This window comes from Cetorhinus maximus, chromosome 11 (assembly GCF_964194155.1).
Source record: "Cetorhinus maximus chromosome 11, sCetMax3.hap1.1, whole genome shotgun sequence".
Taxonomy (NCBI): Eukaryota; Metazoa; Chordata; class Chondrichthyes; order Lamniformes; family Cetorhinidae; genus Cetorhinus; species Cetorhinus maximus.
The window spans coordinates 58,486,615-58,504,541 of record NC_135889.1 but is presented as its reverse complement, the minus strand read 5'-3'; the positions used below and the strand labels follow the sequence as shown (position 1 = coordinate 58,504,541).

Here is a 17,927-nt window from a genome sequence, read left to right as displayed (position 1 = left end):
ACGGAAGCTATTCTTCTGTGAAGCATTCATGAAAACCTATAATTTAAACTTTATATACAATGTCAGTATATCTGGGTTTCGAAGAATAGTCCCATTAAAACACCCATTTTGGGAAATACAACAAGAACTAAAACAAGAAAAACAATATGCTTAATTGTGACCTTTAAAAAGTAATTTGGGTTCTTAGCAAAGTCATTATTTCCATGCATAGCACAAAAGGGAGCTTACTTACCAAGAAATCTTTAAGCACTTGCCTATGTGAGCAAGAGATACTAGAGGGTCAAAATAAAATAAACCATTTAAAAAAACATGAATAAAACAGAGATAATAAGTTCCAGATCCTGAGGAAATACAATTCCACATGGGAAATCCCAAGTCGTTCTAATTATATTCCCAGATTGCTTTAGATACATTATTTGTGCATGCATAGTAGGTCAGAGGGAACATCTGCAGTAAGCAAAGTTCTTTAAAAAGTGAAAAAATACCACAGCAAGATTTTACTCATGTACACAGAAAACAGTTTATTATACAATTTTCTCCATGGCAGATTATTATTGCCCAATATCACAGCTTTTAAATGGTATATATGATCACCTTGATTATATTCAGTTTATTGAACTAGGTTTATCTCAGCCCTCCTACTGGACGTAGGTTTGAAACATCCTGCAATAAATATATTGGCCTTGTGCCTTGCTCCTCAAAAAATACTTTTGTAGGTCCTGAAAACTGTCAACTGCTGCCTGCTTGGGTTGCATCACAGCGTGGGTTGGCCCAACGGCAATTCCATGGACACATTATTACACAAGAATGAAAACATATTCTTTTCCTCACAACCTTATCACTGAACTAAACAACATTTGTAATTTATGAAACCCTCAAACACATGCAAATCAAAATTGGGATTAGAATCAGTGTATCCTAGTACAGAACTCAACAGTCAATCACTGAAATGAAGCGTAGCTTTACCGAAGCGCTTATTTTAAAAATTTATTCTAGAAATACTGCTTTATCAGAAACTAAATATACATCATTATTTAGTATCGAGCAGTGGTCATTCATACAAATGTACTCCAATGGTAAACTGCAACTTCAGGTTTGGCGAATAAAGTTTATTTTTTAACCAAGGTGGAATAATGCACATCAAAATTGTGCCTTGGTTGTTAGAGCATCGAATCATCTTTGTGTTTGAGCATTAATTGAAAAAGTACGTGAAAGGGACAGCATTTTTCTTTTTCTAAAGCATTCCAATTTTGATTTTTTATATGGGGTGAAGTAAAATTTCAGTATTCTATATAAAGCGCTTGGTTGATGTAAACATGGTAATTACAATTTATTTAACTTCCAAAACTTCTAAAGCACATAAGCCCACCATAAAGTACCAGGGGTATCCACGGACTATTATATTAGTCCCTATAACACAATAGCTTTTCATGTAAACTTAGTAGAAAAATCTCCTCTACAACAGCATGCGAATTCATCACCCACAGACAAAGAAAGCACATTATCCAAATGAACAGTTTTTAAATATTAAATATACAAAGGACTGGGTATACCTACTATCCAAAAGTTCCAGGCTTAAAAATATAAAAGCTAGTTTTGCATTGCTGACAGTAAACATCAAGTTTTATAACACATATCATAGCCAGGGTAATGTATTTTCCATTAAATTATTTTTTCCTAATCCAGTTTCAACCTTTCAAGACTTTAAAGCATTATAAATTAAACAGTCTTTAAAATATAGAAAAAGACCTCTAGCCAAGCACATCTCTGAAAGAAGGTTAAAGGGTCAACCCATTTTAAATATTTAGCGATTGGATTCTAATCCTTCAATTTTGTAAATACAGTACATCTGAAAACCAAAGGGCATTCTGACCTGACAACTGATAAAGCAGCCTTTGCTATTTAATATCACTGGCAATTTGCAGATTTATCACAAACAAACAAAAACATACAGCAAATCTAGATTTTTTTCTTTAGAAACAAAAAGATTGGTATATTGTTATATTAATACTGATAAGAGTTAAACCTTTCAAATTTTAACCTAATCAGTTAATCCATTGCATTGGTCATCTGGCAGAACCCAATTGGTACGCTGTTTTGGGAAATATATTAAAGCTCTTGCTACTTGCTGAGTTGTAGGAAACTTTGCTATTCAATCTCCCACAGGAGACTCTTCATCTTTACTCATTCCAATATCATCTGCATTTTCGTTTGGTTGCTCCTCATGTTCCATTTCTTCGTCATCTCTTAGTTCAGCCTCCACTGGAGTAGGTTCTTCTTCACCAGTTTCAACTTGGTTGCTATTGTGAAGAGGTGCAACATTTTGATCTTGGGCTTCCTCACTTTGTTCTAGAATATAAAAAACATAGCCAGTCTAAATAAGCTATAAGAATTAAAACTTCCAAACAGTTGCAGCTTCCATCACAGTTTTGTTGCAGCTTAAATATGACTGTTGCACACCCATCACTGTAATGTAGCAAGTGTATCCAGTACATAATGGCTGTCAAAAATACTTACTGATATTAAAATGTATATACTTTTTGTGGATATAAAATGCTTGTAATAAAATTTACTTATCTTTTTAAAAATGTACAAGATGCAAGTAGCTTTATTTCCTTACCCTCAATTCCAACTTTTTAAATTCTAAAATTCTTTTTCTTCAATTATTTATATGATTGCAAGAGATGCTTCTCTCCACTCTTCCCCTGAACTCCTCCCCAACTACTCCACCTCAACCACTTATTCCACTTCCCAAAGCATATTTGTAATTCTTGCTCGATCGCCAGAACTTGCTAGTTGATTTCTGCTGTTTGCTTTGCACAAACGGCATCCTGTCCTGAGTTACCCTGTTATTTGTAAGAAGTTTGTGGATTTTCAAATTAATTGCCTGCTAAACTCACTACAGAAAGCTTGGGCTGGAACTTAACTGGGTAAATACTTTTTTTTGACAACCTGATCATTGTTAATGCAATTCCAATCAACTTCCTAGGCTCATCAAGGGACAATTTAAGCTGTTGAATCTTATTCCTGCATATAGTAAATTGTTCAGATTTTTAAAATGTCAAACTTTAAATCACATCTTTTCTTACTTTTCCTTTGTCTATTTTTTTCTCTTATCCCATTATTTCTTTCCTTCACTAGTTCTCTCTGTACCTGATTTGTCTCGAATGCACGCTCCTTCTCCATTACTCCTGTATCTTTCTCAATGCTTAAATCTCATTGGCTAAGGAGATGCACATTTGGTCCCACCATTCTCTAAGGTCCTACATGTACTGTTACCCTTTGTCTCGTTATTAGCTTGCACTTCTAGCAAGTTATGTGTAAAAGAAAATCAAGCTGAAGGATGAAGGAAAAAAAGCCCCATTGCAGCAAGGTCTGGCCCACTGCATTCTTCAGTAACCTGTGCTCTGTTCCCTAAAACTATATTGTCATCTTCAGATTAAAAGAAAAGCAAGATCAAATATCATACCAAACATTGACTCATATAAAACAATGAACTTTACTCCAAAATATATATCTGAAGGTACAAATCTGCAAAGTCTCAAAGCCATTTTGTAACTGACTTGGGAGGGGCGGGGGGGCAGGGGCTGTGGTGGATTGTGGGGGGATGGGGAGGGAAGAGAATCTGTAGATTCAGTATAAATGGGAAGGGATATCAATCAGAACTGTACAGATAACAAAGCTTTTAAATACTCTTTTGAGTAAAATGTCCTTCATTCAATGTAACCCATTTGTCAATGTTGCAATGTGCTTTGATTATAATTTAGAAATTTGTCATAAGTACATACCATTAGCAGGTTGACCATCATGTGTCGCAGACTGAGCGCCAACTGAGCTTTGAGAGTCACAATGTGTTCTTTTTTCAAAATTGTAATCTGGAAGTCTTGGAGCTTGAGGCCTTGTTTTCCGTGCCGGATTAAGAAAGAAACAGTATGCACATCTGAAGGCTAGTGAAGGAAATAAAAAAAAACTTCATAAGATTAAAACACTTATGTGTGAAAATTTAACAAAGTGTCATAGGGTCATTGCAGCCCATCAAGTCCATGCCGGCTCTCTGTAGAACAAACCAGTCATTCCCATTTGCCAATTCTATCCCTGTAGCCTTACAAGTTTATTTCCCTTGTGCTTATCCAATTTCCTTTTGAAAAATCATTGACCATCTCTGCATCCACTAACCTTGACGGCAGCAAGGTCCAGGCCATTACCAAGCACTGCATGAAAATGTTCTTCCTCACATTCGCCCAGCAGCTCTGGCCCAAAATGTTAAATTCGTATCCCTTAGTCCTTGTACCATCAGCTAGTGGAAACAGCTTTTCTTTGTTCTTCAACCCTAGAACAATTCTGGTATGTCTCTCTGCACCCTTTCAAGAAGCTTAAAACCTTCCTAAAGTAATGAATGTAATGAACAGAACTGGTTTAGAATACTCTAGTTCTGGTCTAACCAGAGTTTATACAGGCTCAGCATAACTTCCCTGTTTTTGTGTTCAATACCTCAGTTTATGAAGCACAAGATCCCATATGCTTTGCTAACTACTCATTCAATATGTTTTACCAGCTCCAAAGATCCATGTGTCATGAAGCCCCAGGCCCTCTGTTCCTGTACACTCTTTAGAACCATGCCATTCAGTCTATATGGCCTCTCTATATCTCTCACATTCTTCAGTATTAAATTCCATCTGCCATTTGTCTGCCCAATCTGCTAGCCTAACTGTATCCTGGTGTGGTCAATTGGCATCATCCTCACAATTAACGGCTCGGTATCTAAATACACGTAACATTTGAAACAAAGCAGATGAACTGACATAGCGCAAATAGAAATAAATATTGATCTAATAGTCATTATAGAGACATGGCTGCAGGATGACATAGATTAGGACCTGAATATTGAAGAGTATGTGACATTTAGGAAGGACAGAAAGCTAGGCACAGGTGGAGGGGTGACTCTGCTAATTAATGGTGGTATTAGCGTATTAGAGAGGGATACACCCTCTCTCTTTGTTTCATCATATTCTCTGTCTCTCTCATCTTCCAAGGAGCATTGACTTTGGTTCCCTTACTTTTTGCTCTTGCTGGAATGCATCTAGCCTGTGCCTGCAGTACCTCTGCCTTAAAGGTCACCCACTGTTCCTTTAGTTTTTCCCTTCAATCTTTGGTTCCATTTTACCCTGGCTAGATCCCCTCTCACCCCATTCAAGTTAGGTCTTTTCCCATTTAGATGGTTTTTCCTTGCTCTCCTCCATTGTTAATCTAAATCTTATGATAAAATAATCACTTTTGCCCAAGTGTTACCCCACAGACACTTGGTCCACTTGGCCCACCTTATTCCTCAGCACCAGATCTAGCAATGCCTCCTTTCCAGTTGCAATGAGAAAATACTGATCAAAGAAGTTCTCCTAAACACATTTCCAAAATTTCTCCCCCTCCTTACCCTTTATACCAACATCATCGCAGTTGATATTTGGGTAATCAACAGCAACACATTATAGTTTTCACACATTAGTGTGATTTCCCTGCAGATTTGATTGTCTATCTCTCTCACATTATTTGGAGGCCTGCAGAATACCCTCAGTAGCTCAATCATCTCCCTTTTACTTCTCAACTCTAGCCAAATGGATTGTCTTTACTCGTTCTCTTTTCAACACAACGTCTTCACTAATCAGTACTGCCACCCATCTCCCTTTTTTCCTTCCCCATCTTTTCTGAACACTGTATATTTCAACATTAAGCTCTCAGTTCTCACCATTTTTAAGCCACATTTGTCCATAGTTACTGTCACCATATTAAATGCCCTCAAAGTTGTGTGTGCTTGGAGCTCACCAAATTTATTCACCATACTTTATGCATTTACATATATTTATTGTAAAACTGTCTTTCTACTCCATGTTCTTCTTCTTAGTCTGCTTCTAATATGGTCCTCCTTCTCTAGTACTACTCAACACTCACACCTTTACGTACCCGATTCCTCTTTTCTACATTTATATGCTGCTGTGAATCCCTCTACCAATTTAGTTTAAACACCCCCCAACCACACTCATGAACCTGCCCATAAGCACAGTTGTCTCAGTCCTGTTTAGATGCAACCTGTCCCTGTTGAATTGGTGCCTCATGGTCCAGAACTGGTCCCAATGTCCCAGGAATCTGAAGCTCTCCCTCCTGCATCAAGCCACACATTGATCCTCTTTATCTCACCATTTCTACTGCTGCTGGTATACAGCACTGGGAGAAATCCAGAGGTTACTACTTTCAAGGTCCTGCTTTTTAACTTCTTTGCTGGCAGAAACTCCACAAGCCAGATGAGCTAAATCACTACAGTCTACAAAAGCAACTACTATTTTGCTAGCAGTCCATGGCAAATCTGATCTTATGAATAGAGCGTTTCACTGAAAGATCCAAATGGTAGAACTGTTTGATGTCCTGATATCTGTGCAAGAAAATGATGCCAATGCACTCATACATTCTATGTCATATGGTGCTGCCTATCACGATAAGCAAGGAGTTCTTGATACTTGCTTTTGCCCACTGAGGGCACAAATATGCAGTTGCAATCGACTCTTGGGAGGGAGGGCTGCAGACAATGTGTTGTGGGGGTGGGATTTGGGGGAGGAAGTAAGTGAGAGTCTCTGATGTTGAATAGACAACAAAAAAACATACTTAATAATGTGAGATCAAAACAAGGTGATCCTGCACACTAAATTAACTGGTCAGATCCCTGAGCTAGGCACATCCCCATTATTGCTAGGTGGTAGTGATGATTGAACTGCCAGCCTGGTTCTTTAATGAAGTTTGGAAGTTTAATTGAGATATTTTAAACCAGTAATACTCTAGCAGTATCTTGCACTTGAGGGTTCCTAAGTCTTAGCCCTTGGGAATTGGTGCCTAAATCCTCTAGGCTTTAGAAAATGAGGTGCATCCTAAAGGGCTTGTGCATTCAACGTTTGGCAGATACTAAGTGCACTAAGGAAATTAGGAAGTCTCAGTACTTTGGTTTGAAGAATTTTAAGCAAGGTCAACGACGTGTGTCTGGATTCCCAAATTATCAAAAAAAAAAGACAAGGTTAAATTGGATGGTTTGAGCATATCACCTCAACAACTTGGTCTAGTACACAAAAATATTATTTGACATTATATTAAATTTAAACCTTAATGCTCTGTTTTTACAAGATTCTACGTCCATTTTCAAGTTTCCTTTCAAACAGGTAGTTTAGAATGAGGTCAATGTAATGAAGAAAAGAATTACCAAAGATATCTCATGACATTTTCATTGAAAATCAAACAACCACACATCTCTTTTATAATTTAATCTCTCTTGCCTTCCACCCTATTGCAGACCTTCCCTCTTCTCCCCTCCCTCTGCACCTGTTTAAAATTTGCTACATCTCTAACTTTCCATCTCTGATAAAATAAAATCAACTTGAAATGTTAACCGTTTCTCTTTTCAGAGAAGCTGCCTGACTTGCAGAGCGTTTCCAGCATTTTCATTATCTTGCCTATACTTCAATTATTTCCCCTATACATTTTACTCAACCTACTCTAGCATACAACACATTCTTCCCTCAGCTGGGATAAAGAAATGTGGGGAACCCAAGGAGAGAAATTTTCATATGGTGGTAGAATTTCAAAGAATGAGCATGATCAAGCGATTTCTGCATACAACAGTAAAAGGCTGTTTTCTCACCTGAGCAATTAAGAGCTCACAGTTGCTTCCTATTATATTTAAGTATTGCTGTGCCTACAGTATCAATGCTGCATTCCTTGGAGTAAAAAAAATGGCCTTTCCAGTTAGCTGATTCCTCTCTTGCAACCATACCTTCAATCTCACTTGTCATCAAACTTTTCTTGCCTATTTAAGTTGATATCATTACGATCAGACTTTGCCTGGTGCCCCAACTGCAAGCTTTCTGGCTTACTTGCCAACATAAAGCTTCATTTTGTTGAAGTCAAGACTCTCTTTCCAAGTACTTCAAAAATGGAGAGCTCCTCACAACCTCATCCATTCCTTTGTCCTATAGTCTTCAGGCTTTTAAAAGCAAAGTTAGGCATCATCTAACCACTAGTGTGAACAGTGGACTTTGACCTTTCACTTTGGTTTATAAATTTTAAAAAACCCATAGAAATGCAGGCATTGTAAATGTGATTTTGGAGGCCATTACAAAAGGCCAGCTTGAAGCATTACAGAGCCAAAATATTCATTGTTTAAAGCTGACAAATCAAGACAATAATGCTTAGAAAATCATATCACCTGTTCCAGGTTGACAATCAGTAGATAGCAATGGAGCACACTGCACACTGAACCGATAAATGACCGACCACTGTACATATATGGTAGGCTCCTGTCAAAATCACAGGAGCTTTATTTTTAAAATTGTTCACAGGACATGGATGCCACTGACAAGGCCAGCAATTATTACCCACCCTAACTGCCCTTGAGAAATTGGGGTGAGTAGCCTTTTAAAAATTGCTGCAGTCCAGGTGGTGAAGGTACTCCCATGGTGCTGTTAAGATAGGTAGTTAGTATCAGGGTTTCGACCCAGATACAGTGAAGGAATGGCAATATATTTCCAAGTCTCAGTGTGAGACTTTGGGGGGAACTTGCAGATGGTGATGTTCCCATACACCTGCTGTTCTTGTCCTTTTAGGTGGTGGAGGTCACAGGTTTGGGATGAGCTGCTGAAAAAGTTGCTGTAGTGAATCTTGTAGATGGTAAAATGCTGCAGCTAGGGTGCGTTGGTGGTGGAGGGAGTGAAGGCTTAAAGGTGGCGGATGTTGCTTTGCTCTAAATTATGTTGAGCTTCTTCAGTTTTGTTGGAGCTACATGCATCCAGGCAACTGGAGTGTGTTCCATCACAACCCTTATTTACGCATAGAAACACAGAAGCTAGGAGCAGGAGTAGATCATTCGGCCCTTCGAGCCTGCTCCGCTGATCCTCCATCTCAATGCCATATCTCTACCTCTCCATACCCCTTGACGCCCCTAATACCCAAAAATTTATCAATTTCTTTCTTGAATATACTCAGTGACCCGGCCTCCACAGCCTTCTTTGATAGAGAATTCCACAGGTTGATTACCCTCTAAGTGAAGAAAGCTTTCCTCATCTCAGTCCTAAATGGCCTGCCCCGTATCCTGAGACTGTGGCCCCTGGTTCTAGACTCCCCAACCAGGGGAAATGTCCTCCCTGCATCCAGTCTGTCTAGCCCTGTTAGAATTTTATACGTTTCAATCAGATGACCTCTCATTCTCCTAAACTCTAGTGAATACTGGCCCAGTTGAACCAATCTCTCCTCATATGACAGCGCTGCCACCCCCGGTATTAGCCTAGCAAACTTTTGCTGTGCTCCCATTATAGCAAGTATATCCTTTCTTAGGTAGGGAGACCAAAACTGCACGCAATACTCCAGGTCTGGTCTCACTAAGGCCCTGTATAACTGCAGTAAGATATCCCTAACTTCTGAACTCAAATCCTCTTGCAATGAAGGCCAACATACCATTTGCCTTCCTAATTGCTTGCTGCACCTGCCTCTTTACTTTCACTGACTGGTGTACAAGGACACCCATATCCCTTTGTACATCCACATTTCCCAATATATCACCATTTAAATAATACTCTGCCTTTCTGTTTTTCACACCAAAGTGTATAACTTCACATTTATCCACATTATACTGCATCTGCCATGTTTGCCACACACGCAACTTGTCTAAATCTGAATCCCTGAAGCCTCCTTGCATCTTCCTCACAACCCCGCCCAGTTTTGTATTGTCAGCAAACTTGGAAATATTGCATTTGGTTCCCTCATTCATGTCATTTACATATATCGTGAATAGCTGGGACCCAAGCACTGATCTTTGTGTTACACCATTGGTCACTGCCTGCCTCCCAGAAAAAGACTAATTTATTCCCACTCTCTGTTTCCGGTCTGTCAACCAATTCTGAATCCATGCCAGTATATTACCACCAATCCCGTTTGCTTTAATTTTGCCCACTAGCCTCTTATGTGGGACCTTATCAAAAGCCTTCTTGAAATCCAAATACACCACACATTCACTGGCTCTCTCTTATCTATTCTACTAGCTACATCCTCAAAACACTCCAGCAGATTAGTTAAGCATGATTTCCCTTTCATAAATTCATGATGACTTTGTCTAATCCCGTTAATGCTTTCCAAGTGTTCTGTTACCACGTCTTTTATAACAGACTCTAGCATTTTCCCCACTACTGATGTTAGGCTAACTGGTCTGTAATTGTTTTTTCTCTCCCTCCTTTTTTAAATAGTGGGTTACATTTGCCACACTTCAATTTGTAGGAACTGCTCCAGAATCTATGGAATTTTGGAAGATGACCATCAATGCATCCAATATTTCCAGGGCCACTTCCTTTAGTACTCTGGGATGTAGATTATCAGGCCCTGGGTATTTTTCAGCTTTTAACCCCATTCATTTCTCTAGCACCTTTTTTTTTCACTAATACTGATTTTCTTCAATTCCTCCCTCTCATTAGGCCCTTGGTTCCCTAACATTTCTGGGAAATTATTTGTGTCCTCTTTTGTGAAGACAGAACCAAAATATGTATTCAATTCTTTTGCCATTTCTTTGCTCCACATTATAATTTCCCTTGTTTGTAAATGGATTATAGATGGTAGAAAGGCTTTGGGGAGTCAGGCGGTGAGTTACTCACCGAAGAATACACAGCCTCTGTCCTACTTTTGTACCCACGATGGCTGCTCCAAGTTAAGTTCCTGATCAATGGTAACCCCAGAATGTTGATGGTGGGGGAAATTCAGTGATGCTAATGCCACTGAATATCAAGATAGTCAGACTCTTTCTTCTTCGAATTGGTCATTATCTGGCACTTTGTGGCTTGGTCATAGAAGACAGAGGGTATCAGTGGAAGGGTGCTTTTCTGAATGGAGAGCTGTGACTAGTGGAGTTCCGCAGGGATCAGTGCTGGGATCAGACAGACCGAAGGTGTTCTGTAAAGCGGTCACCCAGTCTGCGTTTGGTCTCTCCAATGTAGAGGAAACCGCATTGGGAGCAACGAATGCAGTAGACTAAATTGAGGGAAGTGCAAGTGAAATGCTGCTTCACTTGAAAGGAGTGAGGAGAGGGGAAGTAAAGGGGCAGGTGTTGCACCTTCTGCGGTTGCATGGGAAGGTGCTGTGGGAGGGGGTTGAGGTGTAGGGGGTGATGGAGGAGTGGACCAGGGTGTCCCGGAGGGAATGATCCCTGCGGAACGCTGCCAGGGGGGTGAAGGGAAGATGTGTTTGGTGGTGGCATCATGCTGGAGTTGGCGGAAATGGCGGAGGATGATCCTTTGAATGCGGAGGCTGGTGGGGTGATAAGTGAGGACAAGGGGGACCCTATCATGTTTCTGGGAGGGAGAGGAAGATGTGCCCTCACCTTTTTTTTCCAATAGTTTATATAGATTTTTCTTTTCCCACCTATTTCCATTATTTTTAAATGTATTTCCAACCATTGCTTTATCTCTACCTTTTAGCCTTTTTTGATTCCTTCATCCCACCCCACCCCCACTAGGGCTATCTGTACCTTGCTTGTCCTTTCTACCCTTAATTAGCACATTCCTTAGAAAATATCACCACCTTCAACACCTCTGTCATTTTGTCTGTGACATCTTTTGGTTATCTCCACCTATCACTGGCCCTCTATCCAGCTCTACTTGTCCCACCTCCCTTAAACCAGCTTATATTTCACCTCTCTTCTATTTTTTCTTAGTTCTGTTGAAGGGTCATTCGGACTCGAAACGTTAACTGTGCTCCTCTCCGCAGATGCTGCCAGGCCTGCTGAGTTTTTCCAGGTATTTTTGTTTTTGTTTTGGATTTCCAGCATACGCAGTTTTTTGCTTTTATCTTAGTTATGTAGCACCTTTAACATCATAAAACATCCCAAGGCACTTCACAGGAGCATTATAAAATAAAATGTGACACTGAGTCATAAAAGGAGAAATTAGGTCAGATGACCAAAAGCTTGGTCAAAAAGTGGGTTTTAAGGAGTGTCTTAAAGGAGAAAAGTGAGGTAGAAAGGCAGGGGGTCGTAGTGAGGATATTCCAAAGTTTTGGGGCTAGGCAACTGAAGGCATGGCCACCAAAAGTGGAGTGATTAAAATCAGGGATGCTCAAAAGACCAGAATTAGAGGAATGCAGATACTTCAGAGGGTTGTAGGCCTGAGGGAGATTACAAAGGTAAGGAGGGGCGAGGCCAAGGATGGATTTGAAAACCAGGATGAGATTCTTCAATCAAGATGTTGCTTGCCAATGTAGGTCAGCGAGCACAGGGGTGGTAGGCAAACGAGCAAATTAAGACACAGTTAGCAGAGTTTTGGATGATGTCAGCTAGAAATCAGTAGAAAGTGGGATACTAGTCAGGAATGTGTTGGAATAGTCAAGTCTAGGGGTAATGGAGACATGAATGAGGGTTTCAGCAACAGGTGAGACAAGACAGGGGCAAAGTTAGAGGTGGAAATAGGTGGACTTAGTGATGGTGTGAATGAGGTCAGAATCTTATCTTAGGTTCAAAAGCGACAAGGTTGTGAGAACAGGCTGACTTAATCTCAGACTTTTGCCAGGTAGAGGGAGGAAGTCAGTAGCTGGGAACAGAATTTGGAGCAGGGATGAAAAACAATGGCTTCAGTCTTCCCAATATTTAATTAATACAGAAATTCATCTCCTCTAGGACTATGAGGTGATCACTCCTACCAATCCTGTCAAAGACAGATGCATTTGAGATAGGTAGACCAGTGAGGATGAGGACAAGTACATTTTTCCATGTTCCAGTTCTTCTACTAACTGCTGCAGGCCACGCCTGGTAGCTATGTCCTTCAGGACTTGGCCAACTCGTAAAGCAACTGTGGGAAAGCTGTCCCTCAGAGTAGTCAAGCAATAGTCTTGCTAGTCATACTCATGAATCATAGCTTACACCAGCACCACCATCCTTGGGTACGTCCTGTCCCACCGGCAGGACAGACCCAACTGAGGTAGCAGCATAGTGGCATACAGTAGAGACAGAGTTGCCTTGGGAGTCCGCAATATCAACTTTGGACCCCATGAAGTCTCATGGTATCACGTAAAACGTGGGCAAGGAAACCTCCTGCTGATTACCAGGTACCGCCTCCCACTCAGCCAATGAATCAGTATTCCTCCATGTTGAACACCACTTTGAAGAAGCACTGAGGGTGGCAAGGGCGCAGAATGCACCCTGGGTGGGGGACTTTAATGTCCATCAGCAAATATGGCTCGGTAACACTACTACTGACTTGAGCTGGAGAGTCCTAAAGGATATAGCTGCCAGGCTGGGTCTGCGGCAGGTGGTGAAGGAACCAACAAGAGGGAAAAGCATACTTGACCTCATCCTCACCAACCTGCCTGTTGCATGTGCATTGTTCATGATAGTATTGGTAGGAATGACCACCGCACAGTCCTTGTGGAGACAAAGTCCCGTCTTCACATTTAAGATACCCTCCAATGTATTGCGTGGCACTACCACAATGCTAAATGGGATAGATTTCGACAGATCTAGCAACTCAAGACTGGACATCCATAAGACGCTGTGGACCATCAGCAGCAGCATAATTGCACTCAACCACAATCTGTATCCTCATGGCCTGGCATATCTCCCACTCTACCATTGCCACCAAAGCAGGGGGTCAACACTGGTTCAATGAAGGGTGCAGGAGGGCATACCAGGAGCAGCATCAGGCATACCTAAAAATGAGGTGTCAACCTGGCAGAGCTACAACTCAGGACTACTTGTGTGCCAAACAGCATAAGCAGCTTGTGATAGACAGAGCTAAGCGATTCTACAACCAACAGATCAGACCTAAGCTCTGCAGTCTTGCCACATCCAGTCGTGAATGGTGGTGGACAATTAAGCAACTCATTGGAGGAGGAGGCTCCATAAATATCCCCATCCTCAATGACGGGGGAGCCCAGCACTTCAATGCAAAAGACAAGGTTGAAATATTTGCAACAATCTTCAGCCAGAAGTACTGAGTGGATGATCCATCTCGGCCTCCTCCGGAGGTCCCAGGCATCACAGATGTCAGTCTTCAGACAATTCGATTCACTCCATGTGATATGAAGAAGCGGCTGAAGGCACTGGATACTACAAAGGCTAGTGGCCCTGGCAATATTGTGGCAATAGCACTGAAGACTTGCGCTCCAGAACTAAGCTGTTCTAGTACAGCTACAACACTAACAACTACCTGGCAATGTGGAAAATCACCCAGGCATGTCCTGTACACAAAAGCAGGACAAACCCAACCCGGTCAATTACCTCCCCATCTGTCTACGCTCGATCTTAAGTAATGGAAGGGGTCATCAACAGTGATATCAAGCGGGACTTGCTTAGCAATAATCAGCTCACTGATGCTCAGTTTGGGTTACGCCAGGATCACTCAGCTCCTGACCTCTTTACAGCCTTGGTTCACACATGGACAAAACAGCTGTACTCCAGAAGTGAGGTGAGAACGACTGCCCTTGGCATCAAGGCCACTTTTAACTGAGGATAACATCAAGGAGTCCTAGCAAAACTGGAGAAAATGGGAATTGGGGGAAAACTCTTCGCTGGTTGGAGTCATATTTAGCACAAAGGAAGGTGGTTAGGGTTGTTGGAGGTCGAACATCTCAGTTCCAAGGCATCACTGCAGGAGTTCCTCAGAGTAGTGTCCTAGGCCCAACCATCTTCAGCTGCTTCATCAATGACCTTCTTTCCATCATAAGTACAGAAGTGGGGATGTTCAGTGATGATTGCACAATGTTTAGCGCCATTTGCAACTCCTCAAATATTGAACTAGTCCTTGCCCAAATGCAGCAAGATGTGGACAACATCCAGGCTTGGGTTGACAATTGGCACACAAGTGCCAGGCAATGACCAGGTCCAACAAGAAAGAATCTAACCATCTCCCCATGACATTCAATGGCATTACCATTGATGAATCCCCCACAATCACTGACCAAAAACTGAACTGGACTAGCTATATAAATACTCTGGCTACAAGAGCAGGTCAGAGGCTAGGAATCCTGCAGCGAGTAACTCACGTCCTGACTCCCCAAAGCCTGTCCACCATCTACAGGACACAAGTCAGGAATGTAATGGAATACTCTTCACTTGCCTGGGTGATTGCAGCTCCCACAACACTCAAGAAGCTGGGCACCATCCAGGACAAAGCAGCCTGCTTGATTGGCACCACATCAACAAACATTCACACCCTGCACCACCAAATCCCAGTGGCAGTAATGTATACCATCTCCAAGGTGCACTGCAGCAACTCACCACCTTCCAAACACACGGCTGCTACCATCTAGAAGGACAAGGGCAGCAGGCACATGAGAATACCAACATCTGGAAGTCACTCTCCAAGCCACACACCACCCTCACTTGGAAATATATTGCCGTTCCCTCACTTAATGGGTCAAAATCCTGCAACTCCTGCCCTAACAGCACTGTGGGCGCACTTACACCACATGAACTGCTGCGGTTCAAGGAGACAGCACCACCATCTTCTCAAGGACAATTAGGGATGGGCAATAAATGCTAGCCTAGCCAGCAATGCCTACATCCCATGCACAAACAAAAAAAAACTCTTGGTCGCCATTTACATAAATGATTTGAAATCAGGAATTGGAAGTACACTTTCAAAATTTGGAGGCAATGCCAAATTGGGAGATAAAGCTAATCCTGAGGAGTACTGCCACAAAATACGGGATGACATTAATATAGTTATAGAATTGGTGCAATTGGCAATTGACCTTCAGTATAAATAAGTGTGATGTGGTGCATTTTAATAGGAAGAATAAGAAGGCCACAGACTCCTTGGAAAGCAAGTGTATAAATGAGGCAGAAGAGCAGAGGGATTTGGGGATACAGATACAAGAAACACTAAAAGTAGAAATGCAGGTTAATAATGCAATAAAGGAAAGCAAACAAAGTTCATCTCAATAGGAATAGAGAAGAAAGCAGATAAGTTAAGTTAAACGGGTATAGAACCTTGGCTAGACCACGCTTGCGAGTACTGTGAACAGTTTTGGTATCCCTATTATAGAAAGAAGATAGCCGCACTGCAGAAGGCGCAAAAAGAATTTACAAGGATACCAGAACTGAGAGCTTCTACCCATTAAGAAAGATTGAACAGGCTGTGGCTCTTTCTCTAGAAAAAAGTCAGACAGCTGACTTAATGGAAGTCTTTAAGATTATGAAAGGGTTTGATAGAGATAGAGAAGATATTTCCACTTGTGGGCAAGACCAGAGCTAGGGGCCATGAATAAATTGAAAAGGGCATTCAGGAGAAACTTCTTTACCCAGAGAATGGTTGGAAGTGGAACTCACACCACAAGGAACAAATGAAGCGACTAGCACAGATGCATTTAAGGAGAAGCTAGATAAACACAAGGGAGAAAGGACTAGAAGGACATATTTAATGGGATTAGATGAAAAAGGGTGGGAGGAGGCTTGTGTGGAGCATAAAAATCAGCATGGACGTTTTGGGCCAAATGGCCTGTTTCTGTGCTGTAAGTACTTTGCAATACTATGTATAGTGGGTTTCTCATGAGAGGTTGGAGAATAGATTGAAAAATCCAGGAATTTTCAAGATCAAAAAAGTCATCTGTAATTGACCTTATCTAAATATATGGCATAGATAAAGAAAATTAATTTTTTTTAAAAACTGAATTGCATACATATTTGTCCTTGGGATGTGGGCAAGGTTACACACTCTGGGTTGCTGAATTGCAAGAGTGGGATAAGGAGAGACATATTCAAACTAATAAAATGCAACTGTAAGACTGTTACATTCTTAATAACATTAATTAGGCTATTGTTAAGGAGCTATTGATGTCAAATATTAGACTTCATCTGCTGGACTCACATATGGAACTTTTTAAAAAGGACAGTTTCAATAAAGATAAAAACAAAATACTGTGGATACTGGAAATCTGAAACAAAATAAAAAAAATGCTGGAAAAACTCAGCAGGTCTAGCAGCATCTGTGGAGAGAGAAACAGAGTTAACATTTTGAGTCCGTATGACTCAAAGAAGGGTTTTTCCAGCATTTTTTGATTTAATTTCAACAAAAAATGATTTAAGATGGCTGCCAATGGTCACCTGACATGTCTGTAACTGCAAGTTGGTCAAGTCTGTGGAAGTTTGCAGTGTGGATTACAAGTAAGGCATGTCCAGGCAACTCCCCTGTAGAATTTCACACCTGCTTCTGTCAAGGATTACTTCAAAGATGGACTGAAACTTAAAATGGCTGCGAGCATTTGTATCACTATAACAGCTTCCATTTCTGTCAGGCTGAAGATGGAGCATTTACAGAGACAATGGCCACCTTGGAGGTGTTGATATCTTCTTCCTAGCTCGTTATATTCAAGAATGAATCATTCATTCAGAAGTGATGGCTGGGCATTAAAATTAATCACCTAGGCCATAACACAACAGCCAAGGTCTGTCCAGAAATAAGCTAATCAATTACCTCCTGTGAAATTATCATGGAGAGGTCATGTGATCAGGATCACAATTTTGAAACGTCTTGTGTTACAAAACACTGCCTGCTTTGGAGCAATCTGGAAAAGAACATCGAGAGCAGCAGAAAGGTTGCTCACCCCCCCTCTCTCAACTAAACTGAAGTCTGTTTGCTTATATCAGACTGTGGGAAGCAGACAAAGAAATCCCAGCGAAAACTTCAACTTCAACAGCAGCATTTCCAGGAGAGAGTAAGGTGTGTGTGTGTACGTGCACATGCGCGCTGCGATAGTCTGGACGGCTGTTTGCCTTTTTAAATATTTCAATATTTTTATCTGGGTGGATTTTTAACATAATAAAAACTAACCCCTTATGCATTTGAATTCAAGAAAGCCTGTCTGAGTTCTTGAAAATCACCATGTAAACAGTTAAGTAGGTACAATGAATTGGCACATTCGTC

General features: G+C 41.0%; 1 protein-coding gene across 2 annotated transcripts in view; it reads right to left on the bottom strand.

The window, feature by feature from the left end:
- Positions 1 to 495: 495 nt before the first annotated feature.
- Positions 496 to 17,927, bottom strand: part of LOC144686616 (endoplasmic reticulum junction formation protein lunapark-B-like) — a 103,381-nt gene continuing 85,949 nt past the window's right edge. For both annotated transcript variants that reach the window (XM_078552049.1, XM_078552050.1), the window contains exons 12-13: positions 3,789 to 3,947; positions 496 to 2,349 (exon numbers count right to left, since the gene is read on the bottom strand). In XM_078552049.1, the coding sequence (XP_078408175.1) occupies positions 2,153 to 2,349; positions 3,789 to 3,947 (356 nt within the window). In that variant the 3' untranslated portion in view covers positions 496 to 2,152. The remainder of the gene's footprint in view (positions 2,350 to 3,788; positions 3,948 to 17,927) is intronic.